Source organism: Dama dama, chromosome 1 (assembly GCF_033118175.1).
Source record: "Dama dama isolate Ldn47 chromosome 1, ASM3311817v1, whole genome shotgun sequence".
Taxonomy (NCBI): domain Eukaryota; kingdom Metazoa; phylum Chordata; class Mammalia; order Artiodactyla; family Cervidae; genus Dama; species Dama dama.
Window position 1 is genome coordinate 36953133 of NC_083681.1, and position 20488 is coordinate 36973620.

General features: G+C 36.1%; 1 protein-coding gene across 32 annotated transcripts in view; it reads left to right on the forward strand.

The window, feature by feature from the left end:
• Positions 1-20488, forward strand: part of SOX6 (SRY-box transcription factor 6) — a 685495-nt gene that overhangs the window by 580238 nt on the left and 84769 nt on the right. For 24 of the 32 annotated variants that reach the window (XM_061146939.1, XM_061146891.1, XM_061146914.1 and 21 more), the window contains 2 exons: positions 12690-12839; positions 18575-18800. In XM_061146939.1, the coding sequence (XP_061002922.1) occupies positions 12690-12839; positions 18575-18800 (376 nt within the window). The remainder of the gene's footprint in view (positions 1-12689; positions 12840-18574; positions 18801-20488) is intronic. The other 8 variants (XM_061146992.1, XM_061146834.1, XM_061146843.1 and 5 more) reach the window with 3 other exon arrangements.

A 20488-nucleotide genomic window follows, 5' to 3' on the forward strand; every position in this document is an offset into this window, starting at 1 on the left:
CTAAAAAGATGGGGAAAAAAAAGCAGAAACAAATGTTGCCCCTAGTACAATTCAGTGTTTTTAGGGTGACAATTACCAGTCTGTTTTAAAAAGGAATAAAAGCAGCTATTTCACTAAAAAAGGAAAGTCTATTCATATCTGTGTGGGAACCTAATCAGGCTCTTGTTTCCAATGACGATGACTCCTCAGTCGCACCAGGTCTGTGACAAGAATGCTTCTTTTGTATGCTGATAATGTGGAAACGATAAAATTTCCTTTAAGAGACATATGTGTTTACATCATGAGATGTGTTATTTGACAAAATGCTTTGTTCTCCTCGAATTTTCCGTGCAGAGTTTCATGCTGGGTTGTTTGGCTGGAAATCTTTGATTAACTAGAATTAGTTGCTGAAATAAAGTAGATACTTTTGTTTTATGAGTCCTCTCGCTGAGCTGTAAATTATAGTAAAACATATAAGAAGTGACAGAAAGAAGTGCTGATTTGAACCTCTGACCCACGATGGGCACAAAAACATAAGATTATTCCTTCAAAGAGCTGCATAGAGACATAAATATTCCATGGTCTGCTTGAAATTATGCCCTATTAACAAAGAAAAGTTGTGATTTTGCATCATGTAACCAGAGTTTTCTAGAGGTGTTACAGTAGGCTTAGAGGAGATAATTGAGATTCTGAAAATCCATCCCCACCGCGCCCCCCAACAAATGAGGACTTTGAATTCTTAAAGCATTTTCTCTGTCCAACAATGGACAATGAAAACAAGAACAAAGCAAAGTTCCTGTTCCCTCAATGAATAGCCAAGGGTTTCCCCTTTTTCAGAGAAGTGGTACACTTTATAAATCTTAAGTCTTCCTCAAAGTTACATTGGCCCTTAGTGTGAATATTTTAGTTCTATGGAGCAGTCTTTGGGTACTAGCCCAAAGAAATGGGCTGGGAGGAGGAGACCTTTCTAAAGCAGAACAAAAATTCTAGTAGCCTAAACAGTCCCTTGTTGTTGGGGTTGGTGTCCATTCTGCTCAGGATTTTTGTAGTTGTTGTTAAATGATTTTACAGGATTATTTTTAAACTTTTAGCTAACGTAAGATCTGAGTTGTTTTTTTTTTTTTTGGCTTTACTGTAAGTAAAAACCTACCTAACTGTCCTCAGTCAAAACTATTTCTGATGGATGTATTAACTACATTGTAGTAATCATTTCACAATAGATTCTTATATCAAATTATCACATGTCCACATTAAAGTTACACAACTTTATTTACCAATTATACCTCAATAAATCTGGGAGGAAAAAAACAAATTGTTCCCAGTGATGTGGCTCAGTAGCAATTTGTAAATGTACCATATTGTGTCTTTCTTCTCTTTTCCTTCCTATTCTTGGTGTGAGTACCTGAAAGGCATCCTGTCTTCTTAATCTTTGTATTCCTAATACTTTTTTTGTTAAATTAAGTAAAAATGCTAAGTATTTTCTGAGTAAAGTCTTTGGCACGACATCTGTTTAAGAGGATATACCAATAAAGATTTAAGAGCTTACAGATTTTGAGTCTTTATGATGTAGTAGTAGTCTTTATGGTGAGCCCCTGTTTTAAGTATTCATGTGCATTAATTCATTTATTCCATACAACAAATCTTTTGGAGTAAGTGCTATTAGTTTCCCATTTTAAAGATGTGGAAATTTAAGGCACTGAGAGGTTACATAACTTTCCCGAGATCGCATAATTAGTAGGTTCTGACTGAAGTGTGTGCACTCTTAATCACTGTATTATCCTGCTCATAGCAACATATAAACATTATTTTTCTAAGCTGCTTCTTCAGTCCTTTATGTTAACCATTACCTGCTTCATCTTCTGTAATGGTTTCTCAAGGTGGATTATTGAGATATGTGTCAGTAACATGTCTGGTGACAATACAGCACATTATATGTTTATGATAGACTATTTAAATAATTTTTATTATGGCTGCTATGTATAAGGTATCATTCCTTCCTGCTAATTAGGGAGTAAGCCATGGGTGTTACTGTAGGATACAGATGGCATATTTACATACTGCAAAATATGCTGAAGTTCTCCAATTGGCAATACTAGTAATTTGCAGTTTAAAAATGAAAGTTAGTAGACGTGGCTCTTAAACAGTGTAAAACATTTATTTGAATTTCAAAAATACAGAAGAAAATATAAGAGTAAGGGAAGAAGAGGATATTTTGCATTATTTCTTGCCAGTTTACTGGATCACTTAAAAGTGAATTCAAAATGCATCCTTATCTCTCAATATTGATTGCAAATGCACATTTCATGTTATTATTAATATGAGATTTTTAAAAAGTAAGTTTGTACATTTCATCATAGATATGAAATTTTGTTCATTAACATAATTCTTGTGTTCAATCTTCCAAATCTCCTGAGATTTTAAAAACCAGCTTAAAAGAGTTTACAGTTTAAAAAAGTAAAATATTTTCATGTAATACACACATTTATTGCCAACCAGCAATATTTGTTCTATCCATTCATTAAAGGGAAAAAATAGTGTTTAGAAAATATTATACCTTGTTTTCATGCATTTTCCCCCAAAGATATATTTTTAACAAGTTAAAAACTTTTTTCATTGCATACTTACCCATATTTGTCTTCATTCTGTGTTGTTTTGGAGGCTTCATTATGGCTGGAAATTGAAGGGCATAGAAGCTAGACAGTTGTAGAATATTTTTCAAGCAATAGCATCTGGTTTCTTGGCAGCCATCACAGGCCAAGGCAAGGCAGCAGTGGCATATCTCCAGATTTTTCTGTGGGTATTGCTGAGGGATTTCCGGGTCTGCCATGTTGTTGTAATAGTGTTTCCTAGAAACTCAGAGCCTAGAGTGGAATCCAAAGTCAGTCTGATGGTACTCAAGGTCTGCATGATCTGACCTCCTTGCTATCTTTTTTGACACCTGACCTATTACTCTTTGCCCAGCTCACTCAGCTGCAGCCTCACTGGCCTCTTTGCTGTTTCTTAAACCTTCTACACATAAGCACACCCTTGGTCTTAGGACTTTCACCTTTTCTTTGCCTCTGCCTGAAGTGCTTACCCAGATAATGACCTGGTTTGCTTCCTCACTTCTTTCAGGTCTCTACTCAAATGTTTCCTTCTTTTAGTTTTCCTGACCTCCTCTATATTTCTTGCATAGCACCTGGCCAGGAGTAGCTACTCATTAAATAAGTTTTGAATGAACTTCACCTTTCAGTTACAAAGAAACAATTCCTTTGAATATTGGGAAATATAAAAAGTATTTTATTGAACTATTTACTTTTATTAAAAAGTATTTTATTAAACTAAAAGTATTTTATTAAACACATACCCAGATATACCTTTTGAAAAATTCCTTGTGACTTAGTTTTGGGGAAATAATGCTTGGATTTCAAACTCAACTTCTGGACTCATTGATGAATTTTATAGCCTATTGGTAGAGTCAAGATGCGTTTGTTTAAGACTTCTCTGATGAGCTAAGACTTTGTGACTAGAGAGTTAAAGTAGCATTACAAATGCAAGCTGTACCACTTGGAACACATTCAGAGAGCTGGATCTCTCCAGCATTGCCTGCCCATCTCTTGGAAACAGAGAAAAACAGATTCATTCCCATAATGCCGATTTCCAACTGCCCTCATTATCACCTCTTCGAATATCTTGCTTTAAGAACCAAATTACTAATTGTTTCAATGACTGAACTTTTATTTCTGTAAATAAAGCCTTATGCACTTACATATTTTATTTAGCACCCTGACAGAAAAGATACTTGGAAGAAGCAGTGAAAGATTGAGTTTTCTTGCTAAAACTATTGGAGGTGGATTTGTTTGTTTTTAGTATTTGCACTGTGCAACTGTGTTCCATAAGGAAATTGCTCTCCTAATTGCATTCAAATAGAATTGGTGCTATCAGAGAATGATTTTTTTTTTTTTTTCATAGCAGATCACTGGATGCTCTGTTATTTTATGGATTCCAAATTTAAAAAAAAAAAATTCTCTTTGTGTAAGGGTAAGGCCTTTGACCTGAGCCTCTTTTCTGTTTTTTTCCTTTTTTTCACAGCTTCTCCTCTCCTTCACACGCAGCATATCCCCCCTGTTCCCCGTCCCATTAACACAATGAGTTATGTCAGAGAGCAAGCTACTCAGTGCTTGGGAAAATAGGCAAGATGATCTCTAGCCAGGAAAACTCTCTTTTTCAATTCATTTTTCTTTACTTGACATTCTTGAGCCGGCTGCAGGGGATAATGAAATGAATTAAACAGGTCCTGGCTCTTCAGTGGCTTACACTCAATGCTTGTCCCATTTTCCCCTTGGTTTTTCGTGGGAAGACAAATGGCAGAAGTCTCAAAGAGGGTGAATATAGGTCTGCTCTCACCTGAGACAAATTTTGCCCTTTATGTGTATTTGCATAAACTTTAATTTTAAAAATCTGTAGAAACCTTAATATAATTACAATTAACCTAAATACTGTGATTACATTTTAAAATGTTACATCTTATGACAAATATTAAAATAAAATTCTACAGCATAAATCATTCTCGGGTGCCCAATGATTACTTTCTAAGTCCATGTAGGATGAATTTCTCTTTAAATCTTAGGGAAATGGTGAAAAAAACATCTCTTTTAATGGAGTCCAAACAAAAAGCTCTGATAGAATGTACAAATTCTATTTGCAGTCAGTCCCCCAGGAAAACGGAACACAAGGAGAAACGAGTCCCTGTGAACACTGAATGGGAAAATTAAGGAACCTAGGTTCTAGATTTCATTCAGCCCCCAGCTCACCACTTGGTGTGCTTATGCAAATCACTTCCTTTTCTAGGCTTGCATTTTCTTCATCTATAAAGAAAAGGGCTCAGATTAAATCATGTGTATGATTCTTCCTTCTGTTCACATTGTGTTGTCTGATGTTTCTTTGCAAGAAAATCAATGCATTACATGTGAATTCACATGCTTATTGGTTCAAGAAGACATAAGTGAAGAGAAATTACCTCCATGTCTAGGGTTCTTTTTGGAGAAGGTGTGAGGAAAAGTATACTAAGAAAAGGGTGTGGGCAGAAATTATAGCAGTTTTAAGAAGATAGAGACAAGAAGGTAAAGTGAAGGGGTTTTAGTGGTTCATATTAACAGAGCATGTATTAATTGTGAGGCATTAAGTTAGGTGCTAGGGACATAAAGACAAATAAGACTCAATTCTTCCCTTAATTAGGGAGCTCAGAATTTGGAGAAAGTACACAGAGATAGAGAATGAGATATAGAGGGAATACAAAGGAGACAGTGGACGGGTAAGTCTTTAAGGAGAAAGTGACTTGAGTCGAGACTCAAAAGATGAGTAGAATTGTGGTAAACAGGAGCAGTTAATAGGGAAGGAAAATATGGCAATAAAATATGCAGGAGGGGCAAGGGGGCTGACTTGGAATTGACCCGGTGTGTGACTGTGATGAGTGGGAGTAGTCGCTCTTTCTCTGCTGCTCCTCTCACCTCCTGTTCTCACAGCCAGTTTTCTGTGGTGTCAAATATGAGGGGTCTAGCTAAACAAGTACCTTCTATGCTGAAAACAAGGACTTCAGTTCTTTCCTTCCATAAAACCACAGCTATATTTCCTGGATCGTTTTGTTGACATTGGAGGTTTATGAGAAGTAAAAGTATTTGTGATCTCTTTCAAATTATTTTTAAACTCTCTCCTCCACCCCTCCTTCAGTCTGTAATGACTTATTACTGACACGCTTTCTTCCCTGTGCTGAAGAAACACTAAATCAAGCTGCTTAATTACCCCTGTCTCCTTTTCACCTTCTTACAGCCTCACTGCCGAACTTAACCCAGCTTTATAGCATTCCTTGGTTGGTAGAATGGTCATCAGCATTGTTTTGAGAGGGTAACAAAATCCAGGATATCCCTGGAGAACTGAGCCAGGCTTGGGGCCTAGTGTTAGGCAGCATCAGTCACGTAAGTAATGACATTTCCTGAAGAATGCCACCCTACCCAACCTGCTTGTTTCTCCAACATCTCCTTATGACGCCTCAAGTAGTGTCTAGCATATGAGAACAGAATCTGAGTTAACCTGGGCTAGAAGCCTGAGATTCTCAGACTTTACATGGAACCACAGTAAATCAGGTAAATATAAAGGAGAGAGTTGAAGTCTTCAAGTCAGTGCCTATTGAATGTTTTTATAAAATAGCATTTTCTCTTTTCTTCCTTTCTTCATTATCTACCAATAGGCAAGTTGTATTTGAAGGAGAATTTTTTTTTTTCCTCTCTGGGTTAGATTCCGACAGGCCACTTTAAAATGCCCTTTCTAATTGAAATGACAAAACACAGGAGAATTTACTCCAAAGAGAATCCAGCGTGTGAAGTTGTGTCTGCTTTTTTTTACTGTTGGTTTCCATATACTAGAGCCTACTGGTGCCAATTTAAAGCCCCTGTCAGCTTCCCTTTTTATCAAGTTCTCCTATTTCTACCCATAGTCTGCATAGTTCTTTTTTACTTTATCAGTCTTTTAAACATATGTCACGAGGGTATTTCAGGTGTCTTCTATTACGGCTCACAGCTTGGTTGGAGAAGGAAGTTTAGCTAAAAATTGTATGCCCCTTACTCCTTCAAAGTGGCTGGTAGTACCCTTAACTCTTCTTTCTCCATTTGAGAACTGTGAAGCACCATTTTAGAAAAAGTAGCTGTGAGACATCTGGAAGATGTCAGAATAGCTCAGAAGAGCAGCAATATCAGAATCTCTTCTTGGAAAATGCTTCTTGTCTGGTAGTTAGGAACAGGAAATGGGTTTCATTGTGATTCACTGTATAGCTTATTTTAAATAATTTTAACATGTAATAGCAGAATGCATATGCTCTTTAAAGTGAGACTGACTCTAAAATAGAACATAATTCCTATTATACATAACTGTTTTGAAGATGAAATAAGTGTAAAATACCTAGCATAGTACCTGACTGAGATGGTGCTCAGTATATGTTTGTTGAATTAACACATGAATGAATAGGGGTGATAACTGAATGACTGGATGAGTGGTGATGTGAAAATCATGCGATTATGAGAATAAAAGTCCTTTCACCTTTTTTCCTATGGTGCTCTCCTTTGGAGATCTTATGTGATTTTATCACAGAAAGCAGGTATAAAAGAATGTGTATTTCACATTATGGTAAGTATTAGATACACTGTGACACCATCCATTATAATTTGACATAAATTTGACTCTTTGGGAGGTAAAGCATGCCTTTCTTCCCAAATACAATGGTGTTGTAAAATGACCCTGATACAATATGTTTCTTAGGTCTTGACAAGACTGAAGGCCAGTGTGTGTGCTCCAAGACACTCAAGAATTTCACTGTAAGGCTGAGTTTGGTTGGTAGGACCTACTGTTCTGTGTTAAATCTAAGTGGACTTAGTTATAAAATGTGTCACTAGAATACAAATGTAAAATAGGTTTTTCTTTAAGGCTAGTCTCAGGACACAGAACTCCCAAAACACAACTAGAAGTATATATTTGTTGGTTTGTGAGATTGTCATAGGACTTTCTTAATCCAATTTACTTACAAGTTTGGTCAATAAGCTGGTAGTGAAACATAGAAAAGAGTCTTTGTGTCTTGATTCTAGTTCATTGCTCTGCCTAGATGCCTCTCTTTGGGGGATAGAGCCTGAAACTGTTAGTGTGGCCTAATAAGACCCTACCCCACTTTTGGCTCTTCTCATGCCACCCTGTGCTCCCTCAATAGTCCTGCCTTATTGGCCTTCTTTAAGTTCCTTGAAAACATTATTTTCTTTCCTTTTCTTGCCTCAGAGCCACAGTAATTGTTGTTTCTTCTTTCTGGATTACTCTTTACTAACTTTTCCACCTGGGTAGTTCTCAAAGCATTACTTCCTTAGAGAAACTATTTTTATCCTTCAAACTATGTTAAATACTTTTGTTAGATAGTCTCTTGACATTCTATAGTTTTCTTTCTCAGCACTTATCCTAGCCATCATTCATAGTTACTTCCGAAGGGTTTAATAGTGCTGTTAAAACAGGGACCATTTCTGAGTTGCTTGTTGTTGCACTTCTATCGTTTAGAACAGTGCTTAGGTAATAGTGGGCTTTCCTGGTGGCTCAGACGGAGAGGCGTCTGTCTGCAATGCTGGAGACCCGGGTTCGATCCCTGGGTTGGGAAGATCCCCGGGAGAAAGAAATGGCAACCCACTCCAGTCCTCTTGCCTGGAAAATTCCATGGACAGAGGAGCCTGGTAGGCTACAGTCCATGGGGTCTCAAAGAGGAGCCTGGTAGGCTACAGTCCATGGGGTCTCAAAGAGTTGGACACGACTGGCCAACTTACTTACTTAGGTAATAGTACACTAAATAAAGATTTGCCATTGAAAAGTTTCACCAATACTGGAAAATGTGCTTGAAAGGTGCAAAGATTGGCTCATATATCCATTTCTACCTTAAATAATAATGTTGAAATGAGGGTTAAAGTGTTCTTATTCTCCCTCCAGTACTAACTATATGATCTTGGGCATGCTACTTGTACTCTCTAGACCTTGGCTTATCAGTACAATGAAGAGGTCAGACTAGACTAAATGATCTGTTAAGCCCCTTTCAGTTGTAGGTACTAAGTATGTTACTGTTCAGCTTACCAAAATTTTAATACTGGCTACTTTATTAAAACTGAACTAATAATAAACATAGAATTTTTTAGCCATAAAATAGTAAAAGTGTTTCTTAAAGTGCTCCTATAAAATATGAGTGATTTTATAATTTTGAAAATATTTAGCTAGGCTCATTTTTACATGTATGTACTCTATGTCTTTTATATATTTTGGATAAAGAGACAATTCAGTATCCCAAATGACCACTGAACATTTTTGCAAAATTAAAATGGAAAGACCTATATTTACAAAAACAGTCTTCATCAACCTTTATGGGACTTTGACTAAGCCTAATGTAAGCTTTCCCTGGTGGCTCAGACGGTAAAGTGTCTGTCTACAAAGTGGGAGACCTGGGTTCGATCCCTGGGTCAGGAAGATTCCCTGGAGAAGGAAATGGCAACCCACTCCAGTACTGTTGCCTAGAAAATCCCATGGACGGCGGAGCCTGGTGCAGGTTACTGTCCATGGGGTCGCAAAGAGTCGGACATGACTGAGCGACTTCACTTCACAATGTAAACTTTACTACATTGTTGATTTTTTTTAAAACCTCAATGTTGTTTGGAAATGAATGTTCATTATCATCATCATTATAACTGTGAACAATGATCTGAGAATCTTACATGAAATGATATTTTTGTAAACTATTATGTAATAGTTAGAGTTTAACCTATTTTCCTTCCTAAACCATTAATTTTCAAAGGAGTTTTCTAACTTAAAGCTATTTATTTAAAGAACTAATATTTTATGTTCTTTCAGAAAAGGATGCAGTAACATTTAGGGAAAATTTAAATTTATACATAATCAGGCTAAGAAAAAATTAGTACTACAAATTGTGTTAGAAAAGTATAAAGTGGGTTAGTGAAGCCAGTAGTTATTCAGGACCTATCTAGTCAACATTCTAAAATTGACTTCAAGAAAACAGTTTCTTAAAATAGAATAATTTAACTTGGACTGAATTTATTTTCCTTTTATATCTTAAAACTCATTGCCATAATATTATTCATCACATTTACAATTAATGTAATCATATACCACTGCTGTTGCCTTATCTATGGAGAGAATATCTCTCCTCCCTAACATCCAATGATTTTATATAGGACATTAATTCAGAAAATATTGATTGACTATCTCTTATTTGCACGGCACTATTCTTGATACTAGGCATTCAAAAGTAATTAGGTTGATCATGACTTCAATAAGCTTATAGTTTATCAAACATGATAAGACATGTGTATAGCTATGTTATTTAGTCACTAACGTCGTGCCAACTCTTTTGCAACCCCATGGACTGTAACCCACCAGGCTCCTCTGTCCATGGGATTTCTCAAGCAAGAATAGTGGAATGGGTTGCCATTTACTTCTCCAAGTGATCTTCCCAATCCAGGGATCAAACCCTCTTGTCCTGCATTGGCAGGTGAGTTCTTTACCACTGAGCCACCAGGGAAACCAGTGCATATCTATACACAAGGTTTTTAAAAAGTGATAAGCATTGCAGGAAAGGTACAAATCAAATGCTAAGGATCTTTATCTTACATTCCCTCCAGAGCCATAAACTTGTTCCAAGACTTTGAAGCCTCCTCAGCTCCTAATGTAAGTGAAAGTCACTCAGTCCTGTCTGACTCTTTGCAACTGCATGGACTAGTTCTCCCGGCCAGAATCCTGGAGTGGGTAGCTTTTTCCCTTCTCCAGAGATCTTCCCTTCTCCAGCCCAGGCGTCCCTGATAGCTCAGTTGGTAAAGAATCCACCTGCAATGCGGTAAACCTGAGTTTGATCCTTGGGTTGGGAAGATCCCCTGGAGAAGAGAAAGGCTACCCACTCCATATCTAGCCTAGAGAATTCCATGGACTGTATAGTCCATAGACCCACAAATAGTTGGACACGACTGAACTACTTTCACAGCTCCTAATACAAAGCCTGACATATAGAACATATTCAATTAATGTTTGCGTAGAAGGTGAGCTATTTGTGAAATTATTCCGTAAACCTATGCCTGTTCAATGAATGGCATTCTTTTATCCAAGTCAGACCTAAAGTCCTCAATCTGAAAAGCTCTATACTTATATCTAAAATATTTTGTTAGAATGTGAAAATATTTATTTCCGTGAGCAGTTTCTATCTTTACGATGAACTTTAATTTCTGATTTCTATTGCAAGGCTCATTCTACTAAATCTTATCTGATATTTTACTATCCAGTTTACCCAGCTCTGTAAGTTTTATAAACTATGGCTATACTTCTTTCTGCATCTAATGTATCAGTAACCACAACACCCAAGGAACTCCAAGAAATCATAATTCTTAAAGAATCTTGTCTTTCTTAAGTACAATCCTAAGAAAGAAATAGAAAATAAATGATTGTCAAAACTTTAGAGGAAGCAATTAGCACTAGTCTATTTCTAAAAAGCAACTATAATGTTCAATTATTTTGAAGGATTTCTGAATTTAATCAACTTTAAAAAAAAATAGATTTGTTTAGATTTGTGTCCAACGATTTGTTTTTCAGCTTTTCTTCACTGGTTGAAGTTCCCTGAAGGACTCGAGATTGAGTAAAATTGACTTTCTTCTGATCTTGTGAATCAGGAGCTAAAATGAAGGCATAAATGATTTCTAAGGACTCTTGCCTGTCTAAGATTTCCTGACTCTTTAATACTCAATAGTAAGGCATACTGGTGATGATACCAGCCACCATTTATCAGCATATAGTCATTACTTTTCCAACTCTTAACCATCTCCACTCCATTCGGTATCGAATGTTTCCTCACTGGCTTCGCACCAACTCCGTCCTGCCCCCACCCCTGCCCCTTTTGAAGACACCTGGCTGAATTTTAAAAGAAAAGAGTGTAACAGAGTAAAAAGGAAACAAGACAGTCCTTTTTCTCCCTGAAGTTCTAGCAGTTTGACTGGCTATTACTTGTGAATTTTTCTTGCCACTGAGTCATTGCACATACAGAATTATGAAACTTTAATTTCTTTAGAGGCTTGTTATATTAGAGAAATTGTTCCAAAGAAAGCAACAATCATGACATAAGCACATCTGGCTCTTGCAAATTATTCTTTATTAAGCTTTCATTTAATTACATGTGCTGAAAGGTCTGTTTTTGATTACTGTAATTTTTTTTTATTTGTCCATCTGAATGATAGTAATGCTGGAAATTACATACAAACCACCTGTTTTTTCTCCTCTACTAATATGGCAAAGTTTGAGCTGTTTTCTCTGTGGTTGATGAACTAGGAAGCTTTCTATTTATTATGATAAAAATATGACTATCAAGGTAATGGCTTAATCTTGATGATAAGAAGAAAAGAAAATATTTGAATGGCATTTTCAAGCATGAAATTGTGTTAAAATTGAGGTATCTGAATTCTGGTTAACCATAACAGATTAACATATTTATTTATCACCAATTTCACCCCAAAGCTAATAAATCTACAGTTAAGGATTTCACATCCTGTGCTAGGAAAAAGAAGCTTGACTTTTTTCCCTCCACAAATCTGCCTATATTCTCTTTAGGATTATGCTATATGCCGCATAGAGGAAGGAGGGACTGCTACTGGGCCTTAGGGATCTTGAGGGCAGCACTCTTAATACCCAGAGGGGTCAGCATCCCTAGAGAAGTTTAGTCAGTACTGAATTAGAACGGTGTTCTTCCAGAAGTGCCTAGGAAAGTTTAGATCAGTTTCTTAGTTCATGAATATTAAAATTACAGGAATGGACATAACAACATTTAATGCACTTTATAACGATTTTAAGTACTTGAAAGAATATTTGAGACCATTTAGTCAAATTCCTTTCTGTACGATTGAAGAAACTAAGTTCCAGAGCAAGTCAATCCTTTGTTTAGGGTCCTAAACTTATTTTTAGAAGAACCAGGAACAGAATAATGGCTCCCATATCACTTCTTTTTCTTTCTGTTATACTATTTATTCTTTTTTATCTTCTTCTTTAAAAATAGTGAAAGAGAAATTTCAAAGCGGTCAGAGAAATAGTTATCTAACAATACGGTAAGTTGTTTTGGAAGCTCTGTTTCAGCTGCATTTAAAGAGATGATTTTTGTCTTCCCTGTTTTGCAGCAGCTCTATGCCGCTCAGCTGGCCAGCATGCAGGTGTCACCTGGAGCAAAGATGCCATCAACTCCACAGCCACCAAACGCAGCAGGGGCAGTCTCACCTACTGGGATAAAAAATGAAAAGAGAGGGACCAGCCCTGTAACTCAAGTTAAGGTATTTGCTTTGCAGGATTGTGGAAACAGTTTGGAAAATAGCTTCACAAGAAAGGTAGTGAACCAGGCTGTGCTGGGCATAAACAGCAGGAAGCAAAGCAACATAAAGGAACCCCAAAATGTTCCTCTTTATGGTAAATCTCATGATTGAGCACTGAGAAACAGGTGTTTCCCTTTTGATAACAATAGTGCCGTATTGTGAGATCTTTACCTAAATCTGCAAACTTACTTCTCAAGAGTTTTTCCCCGTTGGATTCTAGCTTTTATTTTTTAATGTTCATTGGCATGTATGGCCATGGTTTTATTACCAGTCTTTGTCATAGTCTTGTGACACTTCTCTCTAACTTTAAACAGGTGGGGAGCCTACTTATAGTGCTAGAGGAGGAGGAGCTCAAAACTTTAGATTGACAAGGAAAAAAGAGAACCTTTATATGGTTTGATGGTAAAGGTCTCTCTCCCTCAAACAATAGTTATAAATGTGGGCTTTGAGGAATGAGAGTGGTGTCATAATCTAATTATGCTTTGATGCCATGTATAGTTGTGATAGGATAAATAGGATCACCCAAGTTATGACTGAAACATTAATAGATCCTTTCCTCACTGATTTTCAGTGTCTTAAAATGGGGTAGCCAGGAAGTAGTTGGTGACAGAGGGGAACTGATGATCCAGTCTAACTTTGTGCTGTAACTGGTGCTTACAGGTTTTTATGATTGTTTTTGCTTCCTATATTGAATTAAAAAATTCAGAAAGTTCAAAGAAACAATTCTTTTATATCATTGACTTACTTACTTTGAAGGATACACTAAGCACAGATGTATTATTGTATGTGTCCAAAGTACTACCTTTGGTTAAATCTTGCCATATTACTTCATTACATGGGAAATATCTAAGGCCAATGAAACAGCATTGAAATCCACAAAATTACTGAAATTGTTTTATTTTCTAAAATTTGTAGATAGGGATTTTGAGATTTCAGGAAAGCCATTAAAAATATGGATCCCAAACACTAAAGATTAAAAAAAAAGTAAACATAATTAGGAGGGATAGTTCTGTCTGTGCCCATCTAAAGGAATTAATTTAATGTCCCCCATGCCTTTAGATTCTCCAAAGAAGTAGATGAACATTTATGCTTTGTGGTTAGAAATATTGAGATATGACAATAGGAGGTTTTCATTTAATAAGATAGCATTAACTTATGGAAACAGACTATTTTGTGTTCCAAGAGTTTCTTTTTGTAAGTAAGAGAACACTACAATTCAAACCAAAGCACTTTGTTTAACTATAGTTGTTGGAGTATAAGCATATCAAACATCAGTGACTTGAGGTATTGAGTATTAAATATTTTAACATGAAAAAGTCATTTTATAAGTGAGTTGGCCAAATGGAATTGCACCAAACCAAGCCTTTACTGGATGAGTAAAATGTTCCCTGGTTAGATTCAAGTTTATATCTTCTTTTACCATTCCAGCTTTGTGGGCCAACTGAATTTTATTACTCACTTGACCACATACAAATTCTTAGGGAGCTCTCTCTATAATTTAACTTGACTCTACTTTATGTTAATAACAAAGGAAACATTTATCATACTTATTAGATTGTTTATTGTATGTGTGAGTAAAACTATATAGACCAAGACATAAAGCAAATGTTTTAAATTTTTAAAATAGCTCCAACCTATTATTGTAGAAGTTCTAAAAATAATCTTATGTTTTGCTAATTGAAAGAATTATGGTCACTAACATATCTCATGTTTCTGTCTATAGTCATTCTTTCCCTCTGTATGTAACATGACTAAGTAACCTAGGGCATTGTTAGCTGAAGGTAATAAAAATAAAAATAGATGGTCTTCTGTTCCTTTTTTCCCTGAAGAATTTTTATTTGTTACATTTGTCAACATCAGTAGTTAGGATGTTCCTGTTCAAATGTCAGTTCTATGACTTTTACTTGCCGTGTCACCTTGAGCAAGTTACTTAACTTCTTTTAGCATCAGTTTTTGCCTCTGCAAATTGAAGGTTAATATTATTATGGGTCTTCAGTGAGATAATACATCCTCTAGCATATAGTAAATATTTCATAAATGTTAGTATAGCAATGATGTTGATGATAATCTGATGCTGGTAGGTGGTAAAGTGGTTGTGATTGAAATATCTGGTTGTATACCAAGAGAGATTCTAAAAGAAACGAAGAAATTTTCCATTTTGAACCATTATGAAGGAACAGGGATTCTGTTTACTCTCCCAAGTTAAAGAAGTAGAACTCAAGACAAAATATAAAACAGTGGTTTCAGACATTTCCAATAGGAGTACAGGAGAGTGACCTCTGATAGAAGAGAAACGAGTGAGGCAAGCACCTCAGTTGTTCCAGCTTACTGTCTTGAGAGCTTCCAGGCAATAGTGTGGTGTGTGTTTGTGGGGGTTACCCACATGCTGCTTGACAGACTTCCTGAGTAGAGAGACAAGACTTGGAGTTTCAAGATGCCAAGGTAGATGGAATTGGTGAGATAGAGTGCCAGAGGAGAGAGAGAGAGCACAGGAGATCCCCAGAAGGTTTCCCTGTATTTAGCTGAGTATTGAGCAGCACATGCATGTGAGGAAACTATCTGAGGCCAAGGGGAAAGCAAGATGTAGCAGGCGACACCATTACAACGTTCGTGAAGAACTGAGAATGGTTTGTACTCCCGTTGGCCAGATTGGAAAGATCTCTTGACACATGGGCACCATGTAGAGTCCCTAGCAGGGTATTCCTTAACTAGTAGGGCCAAATTATCCCTATACCTGCCTAATGCAGTTTAAAAGCAAGCCTGGTAAGGCTTTCCGTGTCTTAGAACAAAGTCCACAAATATTTAATGTAACATGCAGAACTGAAATCCAACACTGTAAAAATCTCAATGTGGAGCATCTATTCAATACTTATCAGACTTGAAAGAAAATATGAACAGTAATGAAGAGAATAAATCAATCATTAGAGATAAATCTCAAAATAACACAGGTGATGGAATTACTAGATAAGACAGTTTCTTAAAAGAAACTTTCAACTAGACCAAGTGAAGAAGTAAGCATATCTGCTTCTCTTCACCTACAAAGTGTCTGTTGGGCCAGAACAAGCTGTGAGATGAACAGCAGGCCTGCCGTGGTGAAAAAGAATTGATTTGATTGGGAGTTAATCAGTGCTTCCCATGCTCAGTGGCATTGTTGGTAGAAATGGAAATTATTGAATTGTAAGACTAAATAATAAATTAGAATATACAGTCATGCTTTTTTATTGAGCTTCATTTTATTGTGCTTCACAGCTATTGTACTTTTTACAAGTTGAAGGTTTGTGGCAATCCTGCATAGTCAGATGATGGTTAGCAATGTTTTTAGCAACAAATTATTTTTAATTAGGCGTATACATTGTTTTTTAGATATAATGCTGTTGCACATTTAATAGACTACTGTATTGTATAAACATAACTTTTATATGCACTGGGAAACCAAAAATTCATGTGATTCGCTTTATTGGGTTATTTGATTTATTGCAGTGGCCTGAAACCAAACCCATAATGTCTCTGAAGTTTGCTATATTCAAAACTGAATAAAACTAGATAGTATAAACTCTATATAGTCAAGAAACATGAACATTAGAAGGTAGGACATAGAAAATTCATATTGAATGCCTAGAGGTAAAAAATACAGTGTTTGAGATGAAAAGTACACTGGATTGGTATTGATTTGGAATAGCAACAGATTAGATATTACAGAAGAAAAGACTAGTGAGCTTGATGACATAACAATGAAACTGTCCAAAATGAAATACATAGAAAAAAAGACTGTCAGTACTGTAGAACATCAAATGGCCTAATATGTACAAATAGAGCCCCAGAAGGAGAAGGAAGGGACAGAAAATATATTTTGAAAAATAATGGCTGAAAATTTTCTAAATTTGAAGAAGACTCTGAACTAAGGGATCACAAGAAACTTGGTGAAGTAAAAGAAATGTGGAGAAAACCAACTAAATACCTAACTTAGAAATCACTGTTATTGAGAAATGAATAAAGGAACTAACTAGTCTAAATATTCCTTTGAATTCAGAGCAAAGGCAGGCAAACTTTAATTAAGCACCATTTGTGAGGGATGCAACTATGTTTCCTGAGAACCTATCATATATCTAGATAGAGATAAAGCACCATAGATGTGCCAGATTACTTATTTCCTACCAAGACAAACAAACAAACAAAACAACAAAATAAAGCTAGGGTATCACGACACTATCAAATGACTTATTTTATCTGATAATTCAGTAAAAAAAAAAAAGTGCCTGGGATTTGGAGCCTAATAAACTATAATTCAAATTCTGTCCTTCCATGTATGGCTTTGGATGGTCGTTTTATCACTTTAACTGCTTCTTTCTTTGTAAATGTGTAATACTACTGCCCAGTCTCATTGGTAGTTAAATGAGCTAATATACTTGAAAATATCTAGCACAATGTTAGTCTTAATGGCTCTTCTATGCATGTTATTTTCATTTTCTCTTTCTAATCCTGCCTCCTGATTACTATTTTCTGGCATCCCTTTTTGTTCCCCCTTAAACAGTGACCATTAGTGCTGGAAGAGACCTTAGAGATCAGCTAGAATCAGGCCCTCTTTTCTATAGATGAAGAGATTGAGTCCCAGAGAAGTAACATGTTTGCCATAGGGGAGAAAGTTCAGTTTCCAGGCTCTACTGTGTGTTTTAAACAATGACAAGAAAAGCAAGTTCTCTGTGCCTCCTCAGAAGCAAAAGAGGAGTTAACATTTGCTGGAAATTTTATTTTAAACACAATACTGCAGATCTTAAAAACCTAGCATTTAAATGAGTATGTTCCTATTACAATTAAATTTCTAGAATGATGGAAGTGTTGTTAAGGGTGTTACATGGCAGAATAAATGAAACAAAATAAAGGTAAGGAGCTTAGCTCTCAAGCTCCTGGTAAAACTAGAGTTACATGCCAGATATTTGAATACTGTGCTCAGTACAGAATAGGCATCTTAAAATAGACATTCTGTAAATATATGTAGCAAAGAATATGAAGAGACATCACTTTAGACATGAAAAATAAATTGCATATAGCATGGTATGTAAAACATAATTATAATGTGTGTTTGCTCTTTGCAAAAATTAATTTTAAACATGAATAGAGACCAGAATATAGACCATAAAGAGTGCCCACACCCAGAAAGCCACATAGAAGCCATGCTGTGGCATGCGGCTCCCTGGGCAAGGGCCCAGGAGAGCAGAAGAAGGCTTACAGTGTTTCCATTTTTAAAGTACTTGCAATTGTTTGATTTAAAATATATATTAAAAAATTAGCGGCAGAGCCCATTTATAGTTCCAGGAACTTTTCAGAGAGAATAACACAAAAGCACTACAGAGCTGCTGAAATTTTAAATAATTCTTTGTAAATGCCCTAGGTTAATTTGGATCCCTGAAAACACATTAGGAAATTAAGCTGTAATGTGAGCTAATTCAGATTTTAATTTGGCAAAAAGAATGATCCAACTACACAGTTAATGTAAATAGAAGCATAACACAGGGAAATTAATGAGGTTTCCTTCCGATGAATCTTCAAGGAGGTAGATAATTAGCTTCTTTTGTTATTATTGTGGAGAATGTGGCATTGTCTCTGAGGTGTAAAATAACTGTGGCTTACTAAGTGATAATGTGCTTCATTTGTCTTTTTTTTTTTTTTTAATAATTATTTATGTTAAACTCTTGTAGGATGAAGCAGCAGCACAGCCGCTGAATCTCTCATCCCGACCCAAGACAGTTGAGCCTGTAAAGTCCCCAACATCTCCCACCCAGAGCCTCTTCCCAGCCAGCAAAACCAGCCCTGTCAATCTGCCTAACAAAAGCAGCATCCCCAGCCCCATTGGAGGAAGTTTGGGAAGAGGATCCTCTTTAGGTAAATGGAAAGGTCAACACCAGGAAGAGACTTATGAATTAGGTAAAAGAAAGCAAAATGCATTTAATGATGACTGATTCTTGTTTCAAAGTATTCTTTAGTCCAAGAAAAATTTAAATACTGAAAGTAAATAATGTAAAAGTTAATTCTTTTCTACTGAAACATAACCCAGTGTGGCGTCTTGGGTGACTAGAACCTTCAGGAAAGGTTAGAATATAAATCCCGTTGGGATGCATTCTCCCAATGACGATGAGTTAGATCCAGCAATCAGAGATTTAGAAATTTCTGTGTTGAGTCAGTGCTTTGCCACTGAAGCAACTCTAGGCAGAGTAAGAGTGACCATGAACTCTCCAAGGGCCTAAAGGAACCTGGCCTAAAAGCGGCCTGCCAAAAGTCCTAATTTTTTTGAAATTTTATGTTTTCTTTATAAAATGTGATTTTTATACCTTACCCCATATCAGTTTTGCATTGAAGCAAATATGACTGACACTTAAGTGACATCATATAAAATAAAGTTGATATCTAATAAGATATGTCTAGTAAGGATCACTAAGATATGTCATAGTGATCCTCTGTCTTCTTACATTCTCTGATACACTGCCAATTGTCTCTAGGGATAGTCATACCCAGGTGTGAGAAGTATAGGGGAAAAATGGGATCTGGCATCAGGAAGCCTTCAACTGAGAAAGAGCCTTTACTTACTAGCTGTGTGACCCTGTGAAAATTATTTAATATTTTTGAACTCAGTTTTCTAATCTCTGGAAAGGAAATATTATTTCCTAGCTTATAGGTTGGTATGAGAATTAAGACAGAAATATATGTGTCTAAAGTCTCTAACACTGTATCTGGAACCCAGAAGGCATGCAACCAAAAAGACTGGACTGCCAAATACCAACACATTTACAAATACATGTGGAATGAAACAGTAATTGTGAAAGTGGCAGAGAGCCAAATAAATATGAACATTATTATTACCATGCTCTATAAGTTTCTTAATTTTCCAATAAAGACACAGAAGTTCAAAGGGATTTGGGACTAGAACCAGCATTTCTTTACTGTATTACCTTCCATGTTTTATTTAATCCTATAGCCTGATTTGCTTACAGCAATAAATAAAATAATGCATAAGTGTAGCCATTTACAGTTTAACCAAACATTTTGTCTATCTTATCTCATTTGATTTTTCACTATCATCTTATGAGTTAGGTAGCATATTATTGTAATTCTTGTATAATAAACTGTCGTCTTACAGATAAAATGACTTATCCACAGCCATGTAGCTATTAATTAGCAGTCAAAACTAAAATCCAGGTCTTCTCACGTATAACTCAGTGCTCCTTTTGTAAACTCATAGTTGGAATCTTTGCTGAACAATGCTGAATCTTAAGTGACTCTTCTGATGAGGAGATGTAAATCTTCCTCATTGAAACTGGGGACATTAGGATCTATCCAGCAGTCTCTCCTCTTTTGGAGTCAGGACACTCTTTTAGGGGCCCAGAGATTTTTCACTCCAAGTCAGTGGGATCGCTGTGGGAAAGAGAAATGAATCATTCCCAGCATGTGAATATGATCACTGGATTATTGAAAGTTGTGAAATGAAGGGAGAAAAAGCCAACATGAGGATAAATAATAGGCTTGATCTTGAAATGGCCCTCCTATAAACCACTTCTAAATGTTATTTGGAAAGCATTTGTTTTCTGTACTTAGCATAGTGAGGGACAAAAATGACT